Genomic DNA, 19,712 nt, shown 5'->3' on the forward strand with positions numbered 1-19,712 from the left:
TTAAGGAAGGAAGTATTGCAGGCCTCCAATTACACAAGAGGTCAAACAGCCCGGAGGCATTTAAAAACAACGATGTTTATGCTTTGTCTACTCATGTTGCTTAAACCCTGTTGCTTAATGGAAGTTACAGTGCTTTGATCTATTTACTTCCCACAAGCTAATATACTAGCACTGAAACCACCACATTAGGAAAGTACTAGTGCAGTTTCTCAACTTCCCATCATAAAGTCAAGTAACTTTAGGCAGTGATCGCGTCCATGCGGCGTGCAGGCGAAAGCAGGGGGGTCCCAGCGCGTTGCGCAAGAAATCAGTTGAAACTGAATTCTTGGCGCGACAGGCCGGTCACGTGGTCGATTCGCCCAATAAGGCGAACCAGCTCCGTGACGCCCCTAGGCACGCCCCCCATGGCACGGCGCGTCTCCACTGGCCACAAAACAACCGTGCATGCCTCCGCACGGGCGAAGGCGCCATGGCCCCAGCCTTAGAAGCGACATCATTCTGGTTTACATCTGGTTATACGGACTCCCTTTTTCTACATCAATACCTTCGGGGTGTTGCTGCCTAGTGATGTAATGCATTCACATGAACGCCTGCTGGAACACAAGGGAGACCATAATACAGTTTCTATCTACAGGTCAACCACAAAAGAAAATACGGATATTTCAGGAAACCGTTTGAATTTCATATAACAAATCAGTGAGATCAAAATAAACCAAGTGCTATAAATTAGGAAATAGGGGTTGCCTCTATGATCCAATAAAGTCTTTTTATTTTTATAAGTGAACCCCCTCTGGATCGTTTTTGCATATTGGATGGTGCTCCGTTTTTCTGTCTCCTCTTGTAATTGTATACTATACCTGACATCACAAATCACAATGTTTCAGAATACTAAATTCAGGCATGACAACTCTGATTAAAGGTGAAAAAAATAAGTGAGTAAGAAATTATATAAATAATCATATTCGATAAAGTATATACATCTTCTATGCTGTATACACCATTTTCATGCTATCTACAGTGATAGAACACAAAAAAGGATGTGTAACACATGTACCCCCACCCTATGGGAGATAATGCTTCAGCTACAAGGTGTTATGGTGCGCGTACCTATGAGGGTCCAGGAGAGCTGAGCTGTCTGCGATGGGATGGAGACCAGGACAGGCTTTTAGTGACCTCTGATGTTCTTTCTGGTGTTCAGCACCTCCAGCTTTAGTGGACTCCAGGGTTTCTCGAGGCAGTCCCCACTAAAGCAAACTCTCATACATCCCTGCCCACAGACTGGATTTCAGGCAGGGGTATAAATGAACAAAGGACTTTATTGCATCACTGCAGCAGGTGCTCTTACAGCGGCTTCAGGGGTCTCAGAGTATCCCAGGTCTCTGGATGGTGCATACTCTGCATTGGAGAGCCTCAGATCTTTTGGCCCAGCCAGCCCATGAAGGGCTGACTGGCCTCTCACTCCCAGCCAGGAGGAAAGGTCACACACTTCCACTCCTTAGATAGGGTGGAAGCAGATTCCTATCTTTTTGTACTGCCTCCCTAAGGAACCAGAAGGGCGGGCTAAAGGTCTGTACCCTGATAGGTTGTACACAGACCATGAGTCACCACCTCGTCTGTCACTCAGAGAGTAGCATGAGGGGGGGTCAATTGCCCACAGGACTGCCTGTCACAGACTAGACTGCTAAGGATTTAGGTGATGGGGGGGGGGGGGGAAGAGAGGCCGGTTGTACGAACCATGTTACAGATGTATATAAAAAAGGATACATATAAAAAAATATATACTCCACTATTTTTACTTTTATAGAAATTATTGATTTCATTCAATTATTTTGATTTTGAGTATACTTTTTTTTAAAAAGACAAGGGACTGCAATGGGGCGAATATGGCCCCAGAATATGCAAACATCTTTATGTCACTATTTAAAGATGAGATGATAAAGTGTGGATCGAGACTTAATGCTGCACTGCCTCCTCTGGAAGAGATACATTGACATATTTTATCTCTGGGATCGCAGCATGGAGTCCCTTGTCAACTGTCAATACAGGAAATACATTACATCCCTCTATACATTCACTATGACAGCAGACTAAAAAAAAAAATGTAACAGATTGAACAATTAAAGAGAGAGGTGATTCCCTGCCCGCTTAGTTCTTTGTAAAGGATACAGTTTATAATTATTTATTGGTGGGACCATATTGTTAAAGGTGACAGAGTCAATAAGGGTTCATCTCAGACCAGGCTAACCACAAGAAAACGAAGCACATATCCATGCCTAGGGTATAACCATTGTAATTCTATTCGAAAAGGAGAATTACTGTAACATCCTTTGTTTGGAAAGAAAAGTCTGTAGAGGTGTATGGTCTGAGGAAAGGGCCATTGTGTCCTGAAACGTTACGTTTGTACCTGCTCTGCTGATGTTATAAATACAGAGAAAGTTGTGCTTACCTATCAGACTCCTGTGTGCTACCTCCATTATAACTATTCACAAAACATAATAAAAATGTTCAGATGTAATTCCGAATATGCAATATATTTATTGTGGAGCCCAAGTGGGCAAAGCTATCAGCTATCGCTCAATTAACTATCAACTACCTGTTGAGGAGGGGAGGCGATACAGAAAAGCTACTCTTACAAAAGGAATGCATATTGATACATGAATTGGACTCCATTCATCCAAATAGGATAAGTGAAATCAATGATTACTATAGGATAAAAATAATTAAATGTATATATTTTTATATATGTATCCTGTTTTGTGCCATATCAAAGTAGCTGGTATGAAAATTGTGTGTATATATTTTTGTCCCCCACTAGATATGCTCCTTTTATCAGAGTTGTCATATCAGAATTTAGTATTTTGAAACATTGTGATGTGTGATGGCAGGTATAGTAAACAATAGTATAGTAATAGTATACAATTAGAATGTCACAGCATGCAGTGGTCGTAAATACCAATAATTCAGGCATTAATACCCCAGACATTTCATATAGTTCAGTAATAGAAGTATAGGCATTAATAACATAGATACTAACTTCATAGTTTATGATTATGTATTTATTCATTTACTGCTTCATAATTTATAACACCGTTTATTTTTCTCTTGGTGATTTGTTTTATGAAATTCAAACCGTTTCCTTAAATATCAGTATTTTCTTTTAAGGTTGAACTACAGAACAAGACTGTTTTATGGCCTCTGTCCTGGAACAGGATTGTGTATTTCTCTGCTCTCAGGCTGCCAGCACTCCCCAGTGTAAATTGTAACATTGTTGCTACAAATGTAGCCTGGGCAACACCCCTTTCTCTTAGCTAGTTGAGCTGTTCCTGGCTCCCCCTGCTATGTTTGATTAGTTGGCATACCCCAGTGCCTCTTCTTGCCTGGATAGGAAAGTGTGCTCTCTTTTACTAAAAGCATTCCTTTTCACTGTCTCCCCACAAATGTAACCGCCAGCTATTTTTATACCCTCTGTATATCCCTCCAATAAAAGTGACAGAAAATAGAAGGACTCCGTGTACAGAACATTTAAAGGAGATTAGTTTAGCTACCTGATCCTTTTCACTTGTCACAGTGGGCTTGGCCAGAATAGTTTCCCTTACATTCCGGCAGCCATTCAGGTGGAACACATTACATCACTAGGCAGCAGTGTTCCAACAGTATTGATTTTGGAACAGGGAATCGGTAATACCAGAAGAAGACAAGGATGATGTCACTTCCAGGGTGGCACAATGGCGAGGATATTTAAAACGGGCTGATAGCACTTTATCTTAACTCATCTGAAGAAAGGTCGTTTGTGGCCTGTAAGATTGTATTTTGCAATGCTCCCTGAAATGAATTGCATTTTGAAAAGGATGAACAGAACACCTTCCTTGTCATGAAACTACAGACTGTGATTCTATAAGAAGAGAGCTATTATGCCTCAAAGTATTTTTCACAAAAAGCTGACTACAGTACATCATCAGATCTTCTTATAGTACATTGTAGTGTGCTTACACCAAGCAAAATACAATAGAAAGCAAAGGTCAGCAATGCAGCACAGCAGAACAGGAGCAGCATCCACATTTAGTTATAAGACAGCAAACAAATCTATTTGTGTCAAAAATGCATAATTTCTCACTTTTGTATGTAAGCCAACCATTATATACAGTGCTGCCCATACTGTATGTTTGAAGGAAACTTGATTTGATGGGCTCGATCTTATATTAAACAATACTGTATTTCCACATGATTTAAGTATATGTATTTATTAAGTTGTTTTGCATTTGATTGGGTGCAGGTAAATAATTCACCCAATGTTTCTGTTGCTGCAGAATATGATGTGAAAGATTACGGTGATCTGCAATTTGCCGACATTCCTCAAGATGAATCATTTCAAAATGTGAAGAATCCTCGCACAGTTGGGCAGGCCACTGAGAAACTGGCCAATGCCGTTTCAGAAGTGAAAAAAAGCAAGAGAATGTGCCTAGTCCTTGGCGGGGATCATAGGTCAGTATAGATTAATCTTTTTTTTTAATGCCTGAACAGGTCACCTGCTGAAAGGTCCATATGGGACCTGAAACATTGTCTTTCCCCTGTACTTGTCTGTCACATTAAATGGAGAATTGCATTATGAACTTGTGAGTAGACCTCTACTTTGAATCTCTGTCTTAGAGGAGACCTTTACTTTGAAGAAATTATTTGTTTGGGTAAAAGTGGAAGCATTGTACGCTAAGCAGGGCTGGCTGGGATTATCGCGGGGCTTGGTGCAAGGACATGTGGTGCGGGGCCTCTTACCTTCTGCATCGGCATCTCCTCCTACGTCAAATGGCGTTGCATTGCCCTGACAATGAGACGTTGCAATGTCACATTGTCATGGCAATGCGGCACCACCAGGCGTCCTGTTGTCATAGCAATGCGACACCATTTGACATTGCGGCGCCATGATGAGGGACCGTGCATGAGGAGATACCAAAGGAGCAGGTAAGAGATTCTTACAGAGGCCCCGCGCTCTCCCCCGACATTCAGTTTATTTGTAGTGTGGAAGAGCGCCGGGCCTCTGGAACCGCGGGACTTAGTGCACTGGCACCAACAGCACCGCAATCAAACCGGCCCTAAGCGATAATAGGGGTGCAGACCTGTCGGAGACATGCAAAAGTACCCACAAGTGGTATTTTTATTTTACGCACCATAACTATTTTAATGTCTACACATATGAACAATCAAGATATTGTATTTAACCAGTTAAAGTCTGTATATAAATAAGATGAATTGTACTATGACCTGTCTATCTCAGTTGGTAAAGAAGGAGACTGTTAGTGGGTTTGAGCCACTATTGGAAGTAGACATACAGTTTGGGAAAAATTAGCAAGTATTTCACGGAGAAGGTAGTAAAATGACATCTAAAGTGACAGAGTAATGAAAGTAATAAGATATGGGACATTTGGCCAAGCTAGTCTTTGAAATTCCCCTATTTTCTACAAAAAAAACAAATCTAAGACTAGAATCTCTATGGCCTTTAAGAACTGCATAAGGTCCCCAAACATTCTTCACTTCATTGACTATTTAAATGTATGCAATACTGTACACAAATTGGATTCCTTGTACACTAGACATATTCAGATAAAGCTATAGATCACATATGGTCTTTTCTCTAGTAGTGTGAAAATAGTAAGGCAAGGTGGACAACATGGTTCTAAATTACTATAAATATAAGTAAGGAAATCAACTGGGCTAGAGGAAAAAAAACATATTGTTACATTGTATTTGTTATGTATAAAAACAGCATAATGGATTCCTGAAATGTATTACCAGACATTAAAAAAGTTATGGTGGGTACAAAAGTGGCAAAAACCCTCCACAGTAAATAAAAATACCAATTGTGTTGCATTTGCAGGTCTTAAACACGTCTGCAACCCTGGCTTACCCCATTATCGCTTAGCAAACTGTGCTTCCTCTGCAGCCAAGGACTCTGGGTAATGACATGCAAATGAGCACAGTGTGTTACACTTAACTTCTTGTCCATTTTAATATGGACCCCTATAAGTTTATGCCTGGCATATTATACAGCTTTCCAGCACAGCCTGGGTTAAAGAAGTGCATCGCCAAAAACCTACAGTACTCACAGACAGCTGTTTCAATCTTTTGGGTCTCATCAGTGCAATGTGAAGTGAAATGTATTAACACAATACAGGGAGAGAATGATGGAGCTGTGTAAAAACAATATCTGGGACTATAGCCATTCAGTATATACTGTAGCTAATTCAGTATTTTCTTTGATGCTTGCTCAGAAAAAATTTAGCCCCGTTAAAATGAATGAAGCTTAAATCTTCTTACGCAAGAGACAGCCGGCTTCACAGAATGTCAAATAGTGGCCTGTGTGAACATGGCCAAAACATATATTTGATGTCACCTACAATTGTGATGTTAATGGGTTTATAGCAGGGCCTGAAGAGCAGGGAGATTTTTTGTAGAATCATTTGTCTGGTATACATTTTAGGTGACATTGATTTTTTTTTTTAAATCTATAGTACTTACTTATGCTCTTAATGGATATAGTCATAGTTTGCCATGCCAAAAGGAGACCATCATAAAGGTTTATACACACAACATTGCTGCAACCCATTGGTCTAAAAGTTATCTGAAAAACTGTGACCCATGATGTTTTAGCTCAGAGGTTTCAACTACAAACTGATTAACTGTTCTGGGTCAAGATGTTGCTACATGCCTTCTGTTTACCCAAATCTTTTGTTTCTGCTGATGCAGCTTGGCAGTGGGAACAATCACTGGTCATGCGAAGGTTCACCCTGATCTTTGTGTAGTTTGGGTGGATGCCCATGCAGATATCAACACTCCATTGACATCACCCAGTGGCAACCTACATGGACAGCCAGTCTCTTTCCTCATAAAAGAGCTCAAAAGCAAGGTAAAAAAAATAAATACATGGAGGAAAAAAAAAAAAAAAAAAAAAAGAACAGTGCAAATGTAATGGTCTGTTCACCATCTGGAAAATAGAAAATTGTTTCACAATCTTACCATACTTTTATTTTCCTGAGTAATATTCCATGGCAGCGAGCACAAATGGGTTAAGTCCCCACTTCTAGTTGGGGAATAGGACAATTTGAAGACTTCTAGGAGGCCCAACATATAACATCTCCTCCTCACAGGTAGTCTTGTATTTCATGGCTGAAACATATAACACATGTATTAATACATCCTTATGTCTTTGGACGCTTGGTGCGTGCTGCCAAGTAATATTACTCAGGCATTGGAAGTAGCGGGAAGAGTGTGAAACAATTTTCTATTTTCCTTAGCATCTCCATGGCATTGGCGAGACGATTTGTCAACTTAGAAAGTCTGCCCTTTCATTTAAACTTCCACTAAGGTGGGACTTAACCTATTGATGTCCATTGCCAGGGAGATGCTCAGGAAATACAAGTTTGGAAAAGACAACTAACAATAGATTCTGTGGGGTTGAGCTGTGTCAGGAATCGGCGTTCTCCTCGCTTCCCACACAGAGCACTCCCTCTCCGCAGGGAGCCCCTGGACACACAAAACAATCCTGCCTTACCGGCCTCCACGGCTCCTCGCCCCTGCCGCCGTCGCGGGATCACTCCCCTCGGCGATTCTTCTGCTCAGCGCCGGGCGCGCCCACGCCCTCCTGCACGCACACCTACACGCACGCCAGCACCAGTTATGCGCATGCATTCCCAGCTTACAGAGCACACGCCTAACAGAGCACTTTTAACCACTGCTCCTGCAGTGAGGCGTCGCCCCCAAGCATCACACAGTTCCATGCAAATCAAGGATTACACTCAGCTGGGCTATAACACCTCCTTCCTATCAGGGAAGACTCCTTGCAGTCCTCCAGGCCTGCCCCCTTTTCCCATTGGCCTGCCCAGCTGTATTATGCCTGTGCTTCCCATCACTCGTCGCTCGACATAGTCTCTGTATGGAAGTACTTCTGGATTCTCTCAGTGTTTTCACAGGTTCTGACGCGGCTTGTACGACTACCCCCTCTGGCTCTCGATCTCGGCACCCCTTGGACAATGCTCACTCTGGTAACCCCTTGAACATGGCTTGGACTACGCCCTATCTCCATTCTCCACTCCCTGACCTCGGCAAGGCATTCATCACTCTATCTCTAAACCGGTACCGGCAAGTATTGTCTACCTTACTACACCTGGCCTGGCAACGCTTCATACCACACTCCGGACACGCTCCCTTTGCTGCGGGTGCGTGTATTACCACTTCCCCCTTCAGCTCAGGGGACGGGTCTGGTCTGCGGGCAGCACCGGCGTGACATTATGTCGAGCCCACAAGACGCAGACCAGACCGAACTACAGCAGTTTCTCTCTAATCTGCTTCAGCAAAACCAGGATCAAATTGTGGCACTTACACGCCAGGTCGCAGTACTCTCAGACAGGGTACCGACCGCGACCCCGCCAGATGTAAGCCCCCAATCCGCAAGCGCAGTTAGCAGCTCAGTTGTAAGGATTCCTCCCCCCAAGCCTTATGCAGGTGAACCAGATTGTAGGGGTTTCCTAAACCAGTGTGAGGTGCAGTTTGAAATGGCCCCCCATCTCTACAATACTGATCGCAAGAAAGTAGCCTACATTTATAACCTCCTCACTGGCAGCGCCCTGGCTTGGGCTTCCCCGGTTTGGGAGCGACGTTCTGACCTTACCCAAGATTACCCGGCATTTAAAGCCGAGTTTCAACGGGTATTCGATTCCCCCGCTCGTCGGGAGATGGCATCTGTTTCTCTCCTCCAGATCACTCAGGGACGGCGAATGGTGACACAGTATGCTGTGGAATTCCAGACTCTAGCACTAACTGGGGACAAGAGGCTCTCGTCTCCGTATTCTGGCAAGGCCTGGCAGATCCCATCAAGGACGAAATCTCTCGCCAATCCAGGCCGGATCAACTGGAGGTCCTGATTGATTTGGCCGTCCGAGTGGATCAACGCATCCAGGTACGCCGCTCAGAGCGTCTGCGCACTCGCTTCCATAACTTTCAAGTTCCGTTCCCCAGTACTCTCAGCAGCACTCCTGCTCCCCCAAGTACTACCACACCTCTTCGTCCTGCACTGGAGTTGCCAGAGCCAATGCAATTGGGGGTACAACACATCCGCACACCGATACGGCAGTTCCGCCACGCCGGGGGATTATGTTTCTACTGCGGATCCATGGAACATCTGGTTCGGGAGTGTCCACTGTGTCCGGGAAACGGGAACACCCAGTGAGTACAGAGGGGCTCTCTCTGGGTGTAATGTCTCCACGTCCCCTTCAAAAAAATGAACACCTTAAGAAACTTACATTTCCAGTCTTCCTTTTAGGCGATAAGTTCAAGACTTCTACCGCCACTTTCATTGACTCAGGAGCTGGAGGAAACTTCGTGGATCTTGAATTCGCCAGGGTAAACTGTATACCACTAGTGAGAAAGAAGGTTCACATTGCACTCGTCGGTATCGATGGACGTCCTCTTACCCCGGCCCACATCTCCTTAGAGACGGCTCCCTTGCTTCTGTCCTCACATCTGCACAAGGAGATCTTAGTTCTCGATGCCATTCACGCTCCTGGGATACCCATCACCCTTGGTCTTCCTTGGCTACAGCTTAACAATCCTCTCATTGACTGGACTGCCTCCGCTCCCATTTCCTGGAGGCCGAGGTCAGGCGAGACTCATCAACTGCTGGCCAATACCTCTGTTCCCAAAGTTATTCTACCTTCCGTTTACCATCAATTCTGGGACGTTTTCAATAAGGTACAGTCAGACCTCTTGCCGCCACACAGGACTTACGATTGTCCAATCGATCTAGTTCCTGGTTACTCCCTACTCAAGTCCAAGACCTACCCCTTGTCGTTACCAGAATCCTACGCTATGGATGAATATATCCAGGAGAATCTCAAGAAAGGCTTTATTCGTCACTCCAATTCCCCAGCAGGGGCTGGGTTTTTCTTCGTCAAAAAAAATGACGGGTCGTTGAGGCCTTGCATTGACTACAGGGGTTTAAACCAGATAACTATTAAAAATCGTTACCCCCTTCCCCTTATTACCGAACTGTTCGATAAATTACAGGGGGCCAAGATTTTTTCCAAGTTGGATTTGCGTGGTGCCTATAACCTGGTGCCCATCAGGAAGAGGGATGAATGGAAGACGGCCTTCAACACGCGTAGTGGACACTACGAATATCTTTTAATGCCTTTCGGCTTATGTAATGCTCCCGCTGTCTTCCATGATTTCATCAACGACGTCTTTCGTAAGGTACTCAATATTTTTGTTATTGTATACTTGGATGATATCCTGATTTTTTCCAAAGATCTCCAGGACCATATACGCGACACCTCCTACGTCCTTTCCCGTCTCCGTGAACACCATTTGTACGCCAAACTGGAGAAGTGCACCTTTCATACGACCTCTACTCCGTTCCTGGGGTATATCATTTCCGATGAGGGGTTTATGATGGACTCCGGAAAACTTCAAGCAGTCACTGAATGGCCAAGACCCAATTCTCTCAAGGCCATACAACGTTTTTTAGGGTTCGCTAATTACTATCGTAAGTTTATACGGAGTTTTTCCACCATTGTGGCACCCCTCACTGCGCTCACGAAAAAAGGAGCTGATCCTTCTGCTTGGTCATCCGAGGCCATCTTCGCCTTCGAGACACTCAAAGAAGCCTTTATATCCGCAACTATTCTCCCGTCATCCCAACATCGAACTTCCCTTTGTCCTGGAGGTCGACGCTTCTGATTGTGGCGCTGGTGCCGTTCTTTCCCAGAGACCCACGCCCCAAGATAAGTTACATCCCTGTGCATATTTTTCCAAGAAATTCTCGTCTGCCGAGAGTAATTATGACGTGGGTAACAGGGAACTTCTGGCCGTGAAGATGGCTCTTCAAGAGTGGAGACACCTGCTGGAGGGGTCAAAAGAGCCATTTACTATTCTCACGGACCACAAGAACCTTCTTTACATAGAGAACGCTCTACGCCTTGGTCCAGGACAGGCTCGTTGGGCTCTGTTTTTTTCTCGATTCGATTTTCACCTGTCCTTTATCCCCGGGACCAAGAACGTAAAGGCAGACGCACTCTCCCGAATACATTCTTCTGAAGAGAGGCCAGAGGAGTCGTTGGAGACTATCCTTCCACATGAGAGGATTCTCGCCACGTCTATGTTCAAGAATCTTTACAAGATTTTGCACTCCCAGAGACGCATTCCCAACTACTTGGTCGTTCCCGACAACAAACTCTTTGTACCATCCAAATTTGTTCCAGAGGTCCTGTCTTGGGGTCACTCCTCTAAATCTGCAGGTCATCCAGGTTTTAAGAAGACTACTGATCTCATTCGTCGGAATTTCTGGTGGCCAAGGATGTCTCAAGATATTCTGGAGTTTACCCGCGCATGCCCCACGTGCGCTCAAAGCAAGACTCTCCGTCAAAAGCCTCAGGGTTTTCTGTTACCCCTTCCAGTTCCCGACCGCCCCTGGTCCCACATTTCTATGGACTTCATCGTGGAGTTGCCCAAGTCCAGAGGAATGAACACTATCTTGGTGGTCGTGGACAGGTTCTCGAAGATGTCCCATTTCATTGCACTTAAAGGATTACCCACCTCCCCCGCCCTTGCTGATATCTTTACGGAGCAGATTTTCCGGATTCATGGGATCCCTTCGTCCTTTGTTTCTGACAGAGGTTCTCAGTTCGTATCCAAATTTTGGAGAGCTTTCACGAAGAGATTGGGCATCTCTTCTTCCTTCTCTTCCGCCTATCATCCTCAGTCCAATGGACAAACGAAGAGAATCAATCAATCCCTGGAGAAGTACCTGAGATGTTTTATATCCGATTTCTAGGATGATTGGGCTCAACTCCTCTCTTGGGCAGAGTATGCCGTCAATTCTGCAAAAAACGAGTCCACCCGGGAGTCACCCTTCTTTATAAATTATGGGTTCCACCCTCCCTGTCTTCCCATCCCCAACATTCCTTCTGGAGTACCAGCCATAGATGAACGCATTTCTTCCCTCCAAACCGCATGGTCCAGGATTCAGTCTACCCTTCTCAACTCCTCCCGCAGATCGAAACTACAGGCCGATCGTCGTCGTCGTTCGGCGCCCAGTTACAAACCAGGGGATTTGGTATGGCTCTAGTCTAGGAATATCCACCTCAAGGTACCATCTCGTAAACTGGCACCTAAGTTCCTGGGACCCTTCCCTATTTGTGAACAAATCAATCCTGTGGTATTCCGGCTCCAACAACCACCCAGTATGAAGATTCCCAATGTCTTTCATGTGTCCCTTTTAAAACCATTCATCTCCAGTCACTTCTTTCCGGATCAGACTCGTAAACCGGATCCCATTACTGTACAAAATAACGAGGAATACGAAGTTCACTTTCTTTTGGATTCTCGCCTATCCAGGGGTCAGCTCCAGTTCTTGGTGCAGTGGAAGGGCTTTGGCCCTGAAGAGAGATCATGGGTACCTTCAAAGGACATTCATGCCCCGGCCCTTCTTAAGTCCTTCAGGAAAAAGTTTCCAGAGAAACCGTTCTTGGACCGTCCTGAGGCCGTTCCTGAAGAGGGGGATACTGTCAGGAATCGGCGTTCTCCTCGCTTCCCACACAGAGCACTCCCTCTCCGCAGGGAGCCCCTGGACACACAAAACAATCCTGCCTTACCGGCCTCCACGGCTCCTCGCCCCTGCCGCCGTCGCGGGATCACTCCCCTCGGCGATTCCTCTGCTCAGCGCCGGGCGCACCCACGCTACCTGCGCCTGCACGCACACCTACACGCACGCCAGCCCCAGACGTTATGTGCATGCATTCTCAGCTTACAGAGCACATGCCTAACAGAGCACTTTTAACCACTGCTCCTGCAGTGAGGCGTCGCCCCCAAGCATCACACAGTTCCATGCAAATCAAGGATTACACTCAGCTGGGCTGTAACACCTCCCTCCTAGCAGGGAAGACTCCTTGCAGTCCTCCAGGCCTGCCCCCTTTTCTCATTGGCCTGCCCAGCTTTATTATGCCTGTGCTTCCCATCACTCGTCGCTCGACATAGTTTCTGTATGGAAGTACTTCTGGATTCTCTCAGTGTTTTCACAGGTTCTGACGCGGCTTGTATGACTACCCCCTCTGGCTCTCGATCTCGGCACCCCTTGGACAACGCTCACTCTGGTAACCCCTTGAACACGGCTTGGACTATGACCTATCTCCACTCTCCACTCCCTGACCTCGGAAAGGCATCATTCACTCTATCTCTACAACCAGTACCGGCAAGTATTGTCTACCTTACTACACCTGGCCTGGCAACGCTTCATACCACACTCCGAACACGCTCCCTTTGCTGCGGGTGCGTGTATTACCACTTCCCCTTTCAGCTCAGGGGATAGGTCTGGTCTGCTGGCAGCACCGGCGTAACAAGCTGACACATAATAAGAATGTGTTTGGTTGGACAAAATATAGATGGTCTGATGCTTGCTAAACATCCATTACAGAACTACCATGTGTAGTGCTATTTCCCCCACCCTATGGGAGATGTGGCGGCTACTGAGTGTATGTGGTGCTTTACCTGCGGCTCACAGGAGGCCTGAACTCCGCTTCTGGGAGCCTGGGGTGTACCTGGATTGTCCGATGACAGCGCCTCCACCTATGAGGGATCATGATAGCGCAGGCTAACCTCTTCACAGGACCCAATGCAATAAGTACACACAGCGTATATAATAACAGGTTTACTGACATGAAATTGGTGACACTATAGTACATATAACTCAAGCATCGCACGGCCTTACCCACACACTGTATCCCACTGTCCAACCACTTAGTCCGCATCCTTGGTGAGAGTGTCCCCAACGTACTGAGGTGCCTAGGGCACCTAAACAACCTGGTGTCCACAGTAGCCAACCCACCCGGGAGTGTATGACAACGCTGCCCACAGTGTGTATAGTTGGTGCACTTGTTGAGGGTTGTGATACCTGCCGGGTGCTCCGGCACCTGGTAGCACCAGCTGATGATAGAACCGTCTGATGCAGTGCCGTCGCCATCTGCGATGGCATCCGCCTCCACGTGGGGTAGTATTCAGCTGGTGGGTCCCACCGTGAAGATAGTCTCTAGACCTGCGGTGGTGGTCTGGTCCCAGACCACAGGCACAATTGCTGCGTGGCATCACTGCTTTGTCCCTGACACTGATCAGCTAATGGGGGCAGTGTCCCTGTCTAAGGGCCTGTCCCTGTAGCAGCCACAAGCTTACTGTGGAGTCGGGGCCTAGCTGGGGCCTATAAGGGGGGCTCTGGCCTAGTGCAGGGGCCACAGACACCTGCACACACAACTTACTCCATCTGTGTCCCAGCTTGGGCTGAAGCGCAAGGTCTGAGCACGCCAAATGTATCCACTGCAGAGCAGGAGATCCTCACAGCCCTATTGGCTGTTCTGTACCCATGTGGTCCATCGCCCCTATGCATTCGGGGGGTGTAGTCTCAGAGGAACCCACTCTGTAATCACAGCCGCTCGCGCTTGCTACTGCGTATGCGCGAGGTGTACTAAGATGGCCCCAGACCTGGGAATGCTCTGCGCATGCGCAATACATCCCTGCACATGCGCACGCCCTCGGCGGAGCTCCGGCGACCGGATCGCCAGCCCGTCTGCTGCTGCGCACACTGTACCTCCCCGGCACTCACTAGATGCACCCGCACACCCTGTCGCCACATCTGGAGGTATGGGGGAGCCAAGAAGGAGCCCAGAGGGGGGACATGGCTATACATGTATCGCTTTTTTGAAGTGAGTCTGACTCACTTAACACTGGTGGTCACAAAAACGTCAATAAAGTTTCACTCTTACAAATCTGAATATTATATAAATTTTAGACTACCGTATTATGTGCAATTTTAAACCACATTAATGAGATAGGCTGTATAATCTATAAATCCAATCAGTTGTTAGTATAGTCATAACATGAGTGGGAAGCTTTAATTTGCTTATTAGTCATAATAAAATCTGTTTATGTACTTATTTACATTTTCATTAGTGGTTCTTCTCAGTCAGCTACAAAAAGTGATATCACACAGTTTAAATGCTGAACTTTTTTCCTCAGATGCCAGATGTTCCAGGATTCTCATGGGTGAAACCTTGTCTATCTGCTAAAGACATCGTATACATTGGACTGAGAGATGTAGACCCTGGAGAACAGTAAGTTTATTCTTGTACATTGCTTGTACTGACAAGCTTCTATGAAGCATCATACATGCTTCATATTTAAATTAAACATGATATATATCACTGTACATCTTATTTCTTTTTTTACTTTAATTATCAAGAAAACCAGTTGGGGTAATATGCAATCTAAGTGAACAACCATGGAGTTTATTAATTAATGTCTCCCAACGGCAACATTGGGGCATATCTGGAGCAAGAGAATTACACAACCAGTTTTATGCCTTTTCGTAAATTGGTAAATGTACAGTAAGAGAATTAGCTGCTTTTTATCTGATAGATTTTCTTGTCCATAATGTAGTCAAATTGACTGAGATTTAATCTGCATAATTTACGTACGCCCCCAACTAAATTATTTTGGTTCCTTTCTACTGTGTAAGAAAATTATATAAGTAATTCTAGGAAATGACAATGGAAATACTCTAATAGATCGTAAAAAGAATTAATCAAATCTCCAATATCTCAAAGCAAAGACTGATTTTATAAATAGCACGGTAATCCCACTGATGAATCTAATGGTGTTTTGCCAGATCCATTTCCATCGTTGTAACCCTAACACACTTTTACAGACCTTAGGGCCGTTCTATACTGTTTGCGGCCACGCGCGCATGTGCCGCATGCTTTTCGTGTGTATAAAGTCTCAGTGCTGCCGGGAGCGACAGGTACTGCGTGTGTGAGTATATGTGTGTGTATAGATTGTGTGAGTGAAATAATGGCTTAAATAAGATTTTTTTTTAAAGAAAAGAAAAAGTTGAATTAAAAAAAAAAAAAAAAGTATTTGTGCAGTCATTGACACACACACACACACACACACACACACACACACACACACACACACACACACACACACACACACACGGCGGTAGGGGCGCAAAATTTTTATTTTCTGGTCTTCCCCGCTGTCTGTCGGCTCTACGCTCCCTGCCGTGCGTGAGCGCGACCCTTGTATAGAAGGGCTGACTAACCTCAGCCATCTATAACTGCCGTGCGCCCGCACTATAGAACCAGCCTTAATTGGTTTTCATTTACCTATTAAAATAATATAAAAAGATATACAATAAACAATGTGTTGCCACAAATGAAAATGTAGATTATTATTGCATGACATGCTATGCTTATTGACCTCAGAAGAAGCACTACAGGCACATACAATCTCTACAGTTCTTCATAATACATTGTAGATGTAGAAGAACAAGGATTACACAGTCCACTATTCTATCTTCAAATATTCAAAGCCTTTAACAGTTACATCACCCCACTAGTAAATCCTGATAGGCATTGGGCTGATGCTTGCAATGAGCTATTCCCGATAACCTTGGGTCCTTTTAGCTTATAGGGATACAAACATATTAGTTGCTCCCAGTTGCTCTTCTTAATGGGCACAATTCGGTGTCATCTGTATATTTTGTCACCTACCTGCTAAAACCCTAGATCAGGGAGGGCCAACTGCTTTCTCAGACAGGCAAATAACTGGGCAACAAAATTATGGGGGATCCCTGGCCTCCCCGTCAGCCGTAAGGGGACAGTAGAAGTGCAGTGGCAAGGACAATTGCAGTCTATATGCAGCGGGTAGGGCCACTGACAGCTTTCCTGGGGCCCAGGCCTAGTTTCTACCTCCCCCTTGTGTTGGCAGCCCTAACCAATGGGTAATGACGTCACGATACCGTCATACAGTGCTACCAGCATGAAGCCCTGAAGGAGCTCTGTCGATAGATATACCAGATTCTCAGGCAGTGTGTGTATGTGTATAAACAAGCTAACAAAGTTGTGGAGCCTTACTTAGGTATGCACTAGTTGAGTCAGTGTGTGAGTCTGATATCCCTGTTTGGATTGCTAGGAAATCCCGTTGATCATCTGGTCCTGTATAATGCACCATGTACTCCTTCCTCGGTATATCATGGTAATTTGTGACCACATTATCTGAGTTCCCCGTAGCAAAGGAAAGAAGGGGGTTTACAAGGGGGATACCCGGTGAGGGTGAGATTGCTAACGTCTCTCACGACATCACAACTGTTTGTTTGTGTTCCCACTATGCCGTACTCAGCTGCACCACGAACATCTGCATGAGTTTACAGCTATCACTCAGGTTGCAGATGAGAGGCAGTGTGGACACATAACTACATTCATTGCATACCATATCATACTCACCTATACACAGCAATACATTCTGGCCCATCTGCTTATAAGCTTAAATGGAGCACTCTGTATATGTACTACAGCACCACGTGATGTCATTTCTGTGGCGGGTTATGGTATCATAGGCCATTTCACCAAGCACACTGTAACAGGGGACTTATCCCTGTTCACAAATGTGCCTCTAATCCAGCAGTGTGGTGGTTAACTGCTGGTAGCAAATTAACTAACACCACCTGCCTGATTAGAGGTGGTAGAAAAAGCCTGCCTTTGAGACAGGAAGTGACTCCTTAGCTCTTAATGAGAGCTGACCTTTGGAGAGACAGAGCAGTGTTCTTGAGTCTCCAAGGAGAGACTGACCAAGAGAACACACATCTCTGGAGCTGACCGGTCTTGAGCTCTGCCGAGCATAGCTGATTGCAAGACACCAAATAAGACTTCTAAACCTGGATGCTGATTTTCTGTGCATGCATGGGTGCGGTTCCAGGAGAGAAGAGAAGCTTACTCTACAGCAGCTAACAGATAAGACTTTCATTATTAAGAGACTGCTTATATCTGCTTATTTCATGCTATGTGTTTGGGGCTGGGAGAAATGCTTAACTAACGGAGATGTGAATTAATTGCATAGGATTTCACTAGAACTACTCCCAAGTGAATAGAAGCTTTGTTCCTCCCTCCCCCTGTGTTTGGATGGTTTCCTGATGAAAAGGAAAAGGCACAATAAAGCCTATTATAATTTTACATTATAAAGTCTCCAATTGTGTACCTCTGTGAACGTCCGTCTACACACCTAAACCCTAAAAAATAGAGGGATTTGTGTGGGGTAGCCCATCATTAGGCAGAGCAGTATTTCTCACAGGCACAAGTGATAACTTTAATCTTGTTGCTTTGAGATAAAGAGGACATACAGCCAGTTGCACTGTATACAGGGTTGTTCTTTCCTCACACTAGTGACACCTTTATATCAGCTAGGTGTATACTAAGCGAACTGGTTTCTTAGCTATCATACCACACTAAAGTGCAGGATCTGTTTTCCCTAATTATAGGTATAACAGCATTAGCAATTTACCCAGCTCAGTGGCTACACAGTTAATGCCATTTGGTTTGGGGAATCTGCTAACTTTTCTGGTACAGCTTCGTTTTGGCTTCTTAATACTTACCTGGGCTACATAATAGTCTGGCGATACTCATGCGCTCGTTTGTTTTTTTTAAATATATTTTTTGTGTATAGTTCAGATATAAATGAAACTTTATTATTTTATGTATTAGAGTAGTGTGCATCTCCAAAGGTTCTATCTCCTTTCCGTGTTTTCCAAGTGTTTTAGCCCTGATAGCACCTCTCTAGAAAGATAAAATTATTCACACACATTTGGTTGAGCAGGGACCATCCCTTTTTCTGTCTCACTAGCCCTGCCAACCCGACTTATTCTTTATACCCTACCCCTCTCATCCTCCCCCCACTCATTGTTCCCTGTTCTCAATCTCCCCTTTCTCAATTCCCAGCTCACAATGTGTCCCCTCCTCCCTCCATCACAATTTTACCCTGTACCCCTCCCTCCATCACTCACAATTTTACCTTGGGGCTGCAGTGGCACTGAATTCTTAAGAGCCTCTTCTCATGCCGGCCTACACCGGAAGTCGGGCTCAACTTCTGCATCTGCCACGATGCTCCAGCTCACCTCCAATCCTGCTGCATAGGGGAGCTCCGTCCTAGTGCAGGCTGGGTTTGATTTTGTGATGGTAGGGGGGTAACCAGGCTCTCAAATAAAGGTTTAAGCCCGTTTGTTTATCCCTAATCTGTAATAAGGGTTAAGAGTCAGCTCTTGAGCCCAGTACTGTGTAATGCATAAAATGTATTGTGCGGCAAAGTATTTTATCTGTTTTTACATTTCCAGAAGTGCCAGCAAGCAGAGATTGCTGTGGTATGAGTGTCAAGGGGGTTTTGAGGAGAAAGTGTTGTCAGAATGTGCCTAGCTAGTCAGGGTCCAGAATTGCTGGTTCCCCTAAAAATGTGCCCAGGAATTAGGTCTGATTCCTGGAAACACGTAGGCACATGTCCCGGCAATATCTCCCCTTGAAAATGCTTTCGGCACTCACCACTAATTGATCCCTGGTTCAGCACAGACCAGCAAGGAAAATGGGCCATAGGGATGTGAGGTGTCCCTGAAACAGTCAAGGGGTACATAGGTTAATGGCGATACCCAGTAAATGCCCAAGTACCCAGAACCGGTTTAGGGGTTCTGCGGTGCTCCAACCATACATATACAGTACAGTAAGGTTGTGAGCGGATTCTTAGAATCCCTACTAAGTCTATGCAATAGTGTGTGGGGAAAATGGCTAGTGAAAAATAAAGTGCAGCATTTTATTCTATTTCTCGTACCAGAAAGACTTAGGTTTTTAAAGTGTATATTT

The 19,712-nt window shown here is 45.2% G+C and overlaps 1 protein-coding gene across 1 annotated transcript in view; it reads left to right on the forward strand.

Annotated features, from left to right (window-relative positions):
- Window positions 1-19,712, forward strand: part of ARG1 (arginase 1) — a 39,632-nt gene that overhangs the window by 12,032 nt on the left and 7,888 nt on the right. Inside the window, exons 3-5 of the mRNA XM_075597325.1 lie at window positions 4,308-4,482; window positions 6,739-6,898; window positions 15,049-15,143. Of these exons, the coding sequence (XP_075453440.1) occupies window positions 4,308-4,482; window positions 6,739-6,898; window positions 15,049-15,143 (430 nt within the window). The remainder of the gene's footprint in view (window positions 1-4,307; window positions 4,483-6,738; window positions 6,899-15,048; window positions 15,144-19,712) is intronic.

Source organism: Ascaphus truei, chromosome 4 (genome assembly GCF_040206685.1).
Source record: "Ascaphus truei isolate aAscTru1 chromosome 4, aAscTru1.hap1, whole genome shotgun sequence".
NCBI classification, from domain to species: Eukaryota; Metazoa; Chordata; class Amphibia; order Anura; family Ascaphidae; genus Ascaphus; species Ascaphus truei.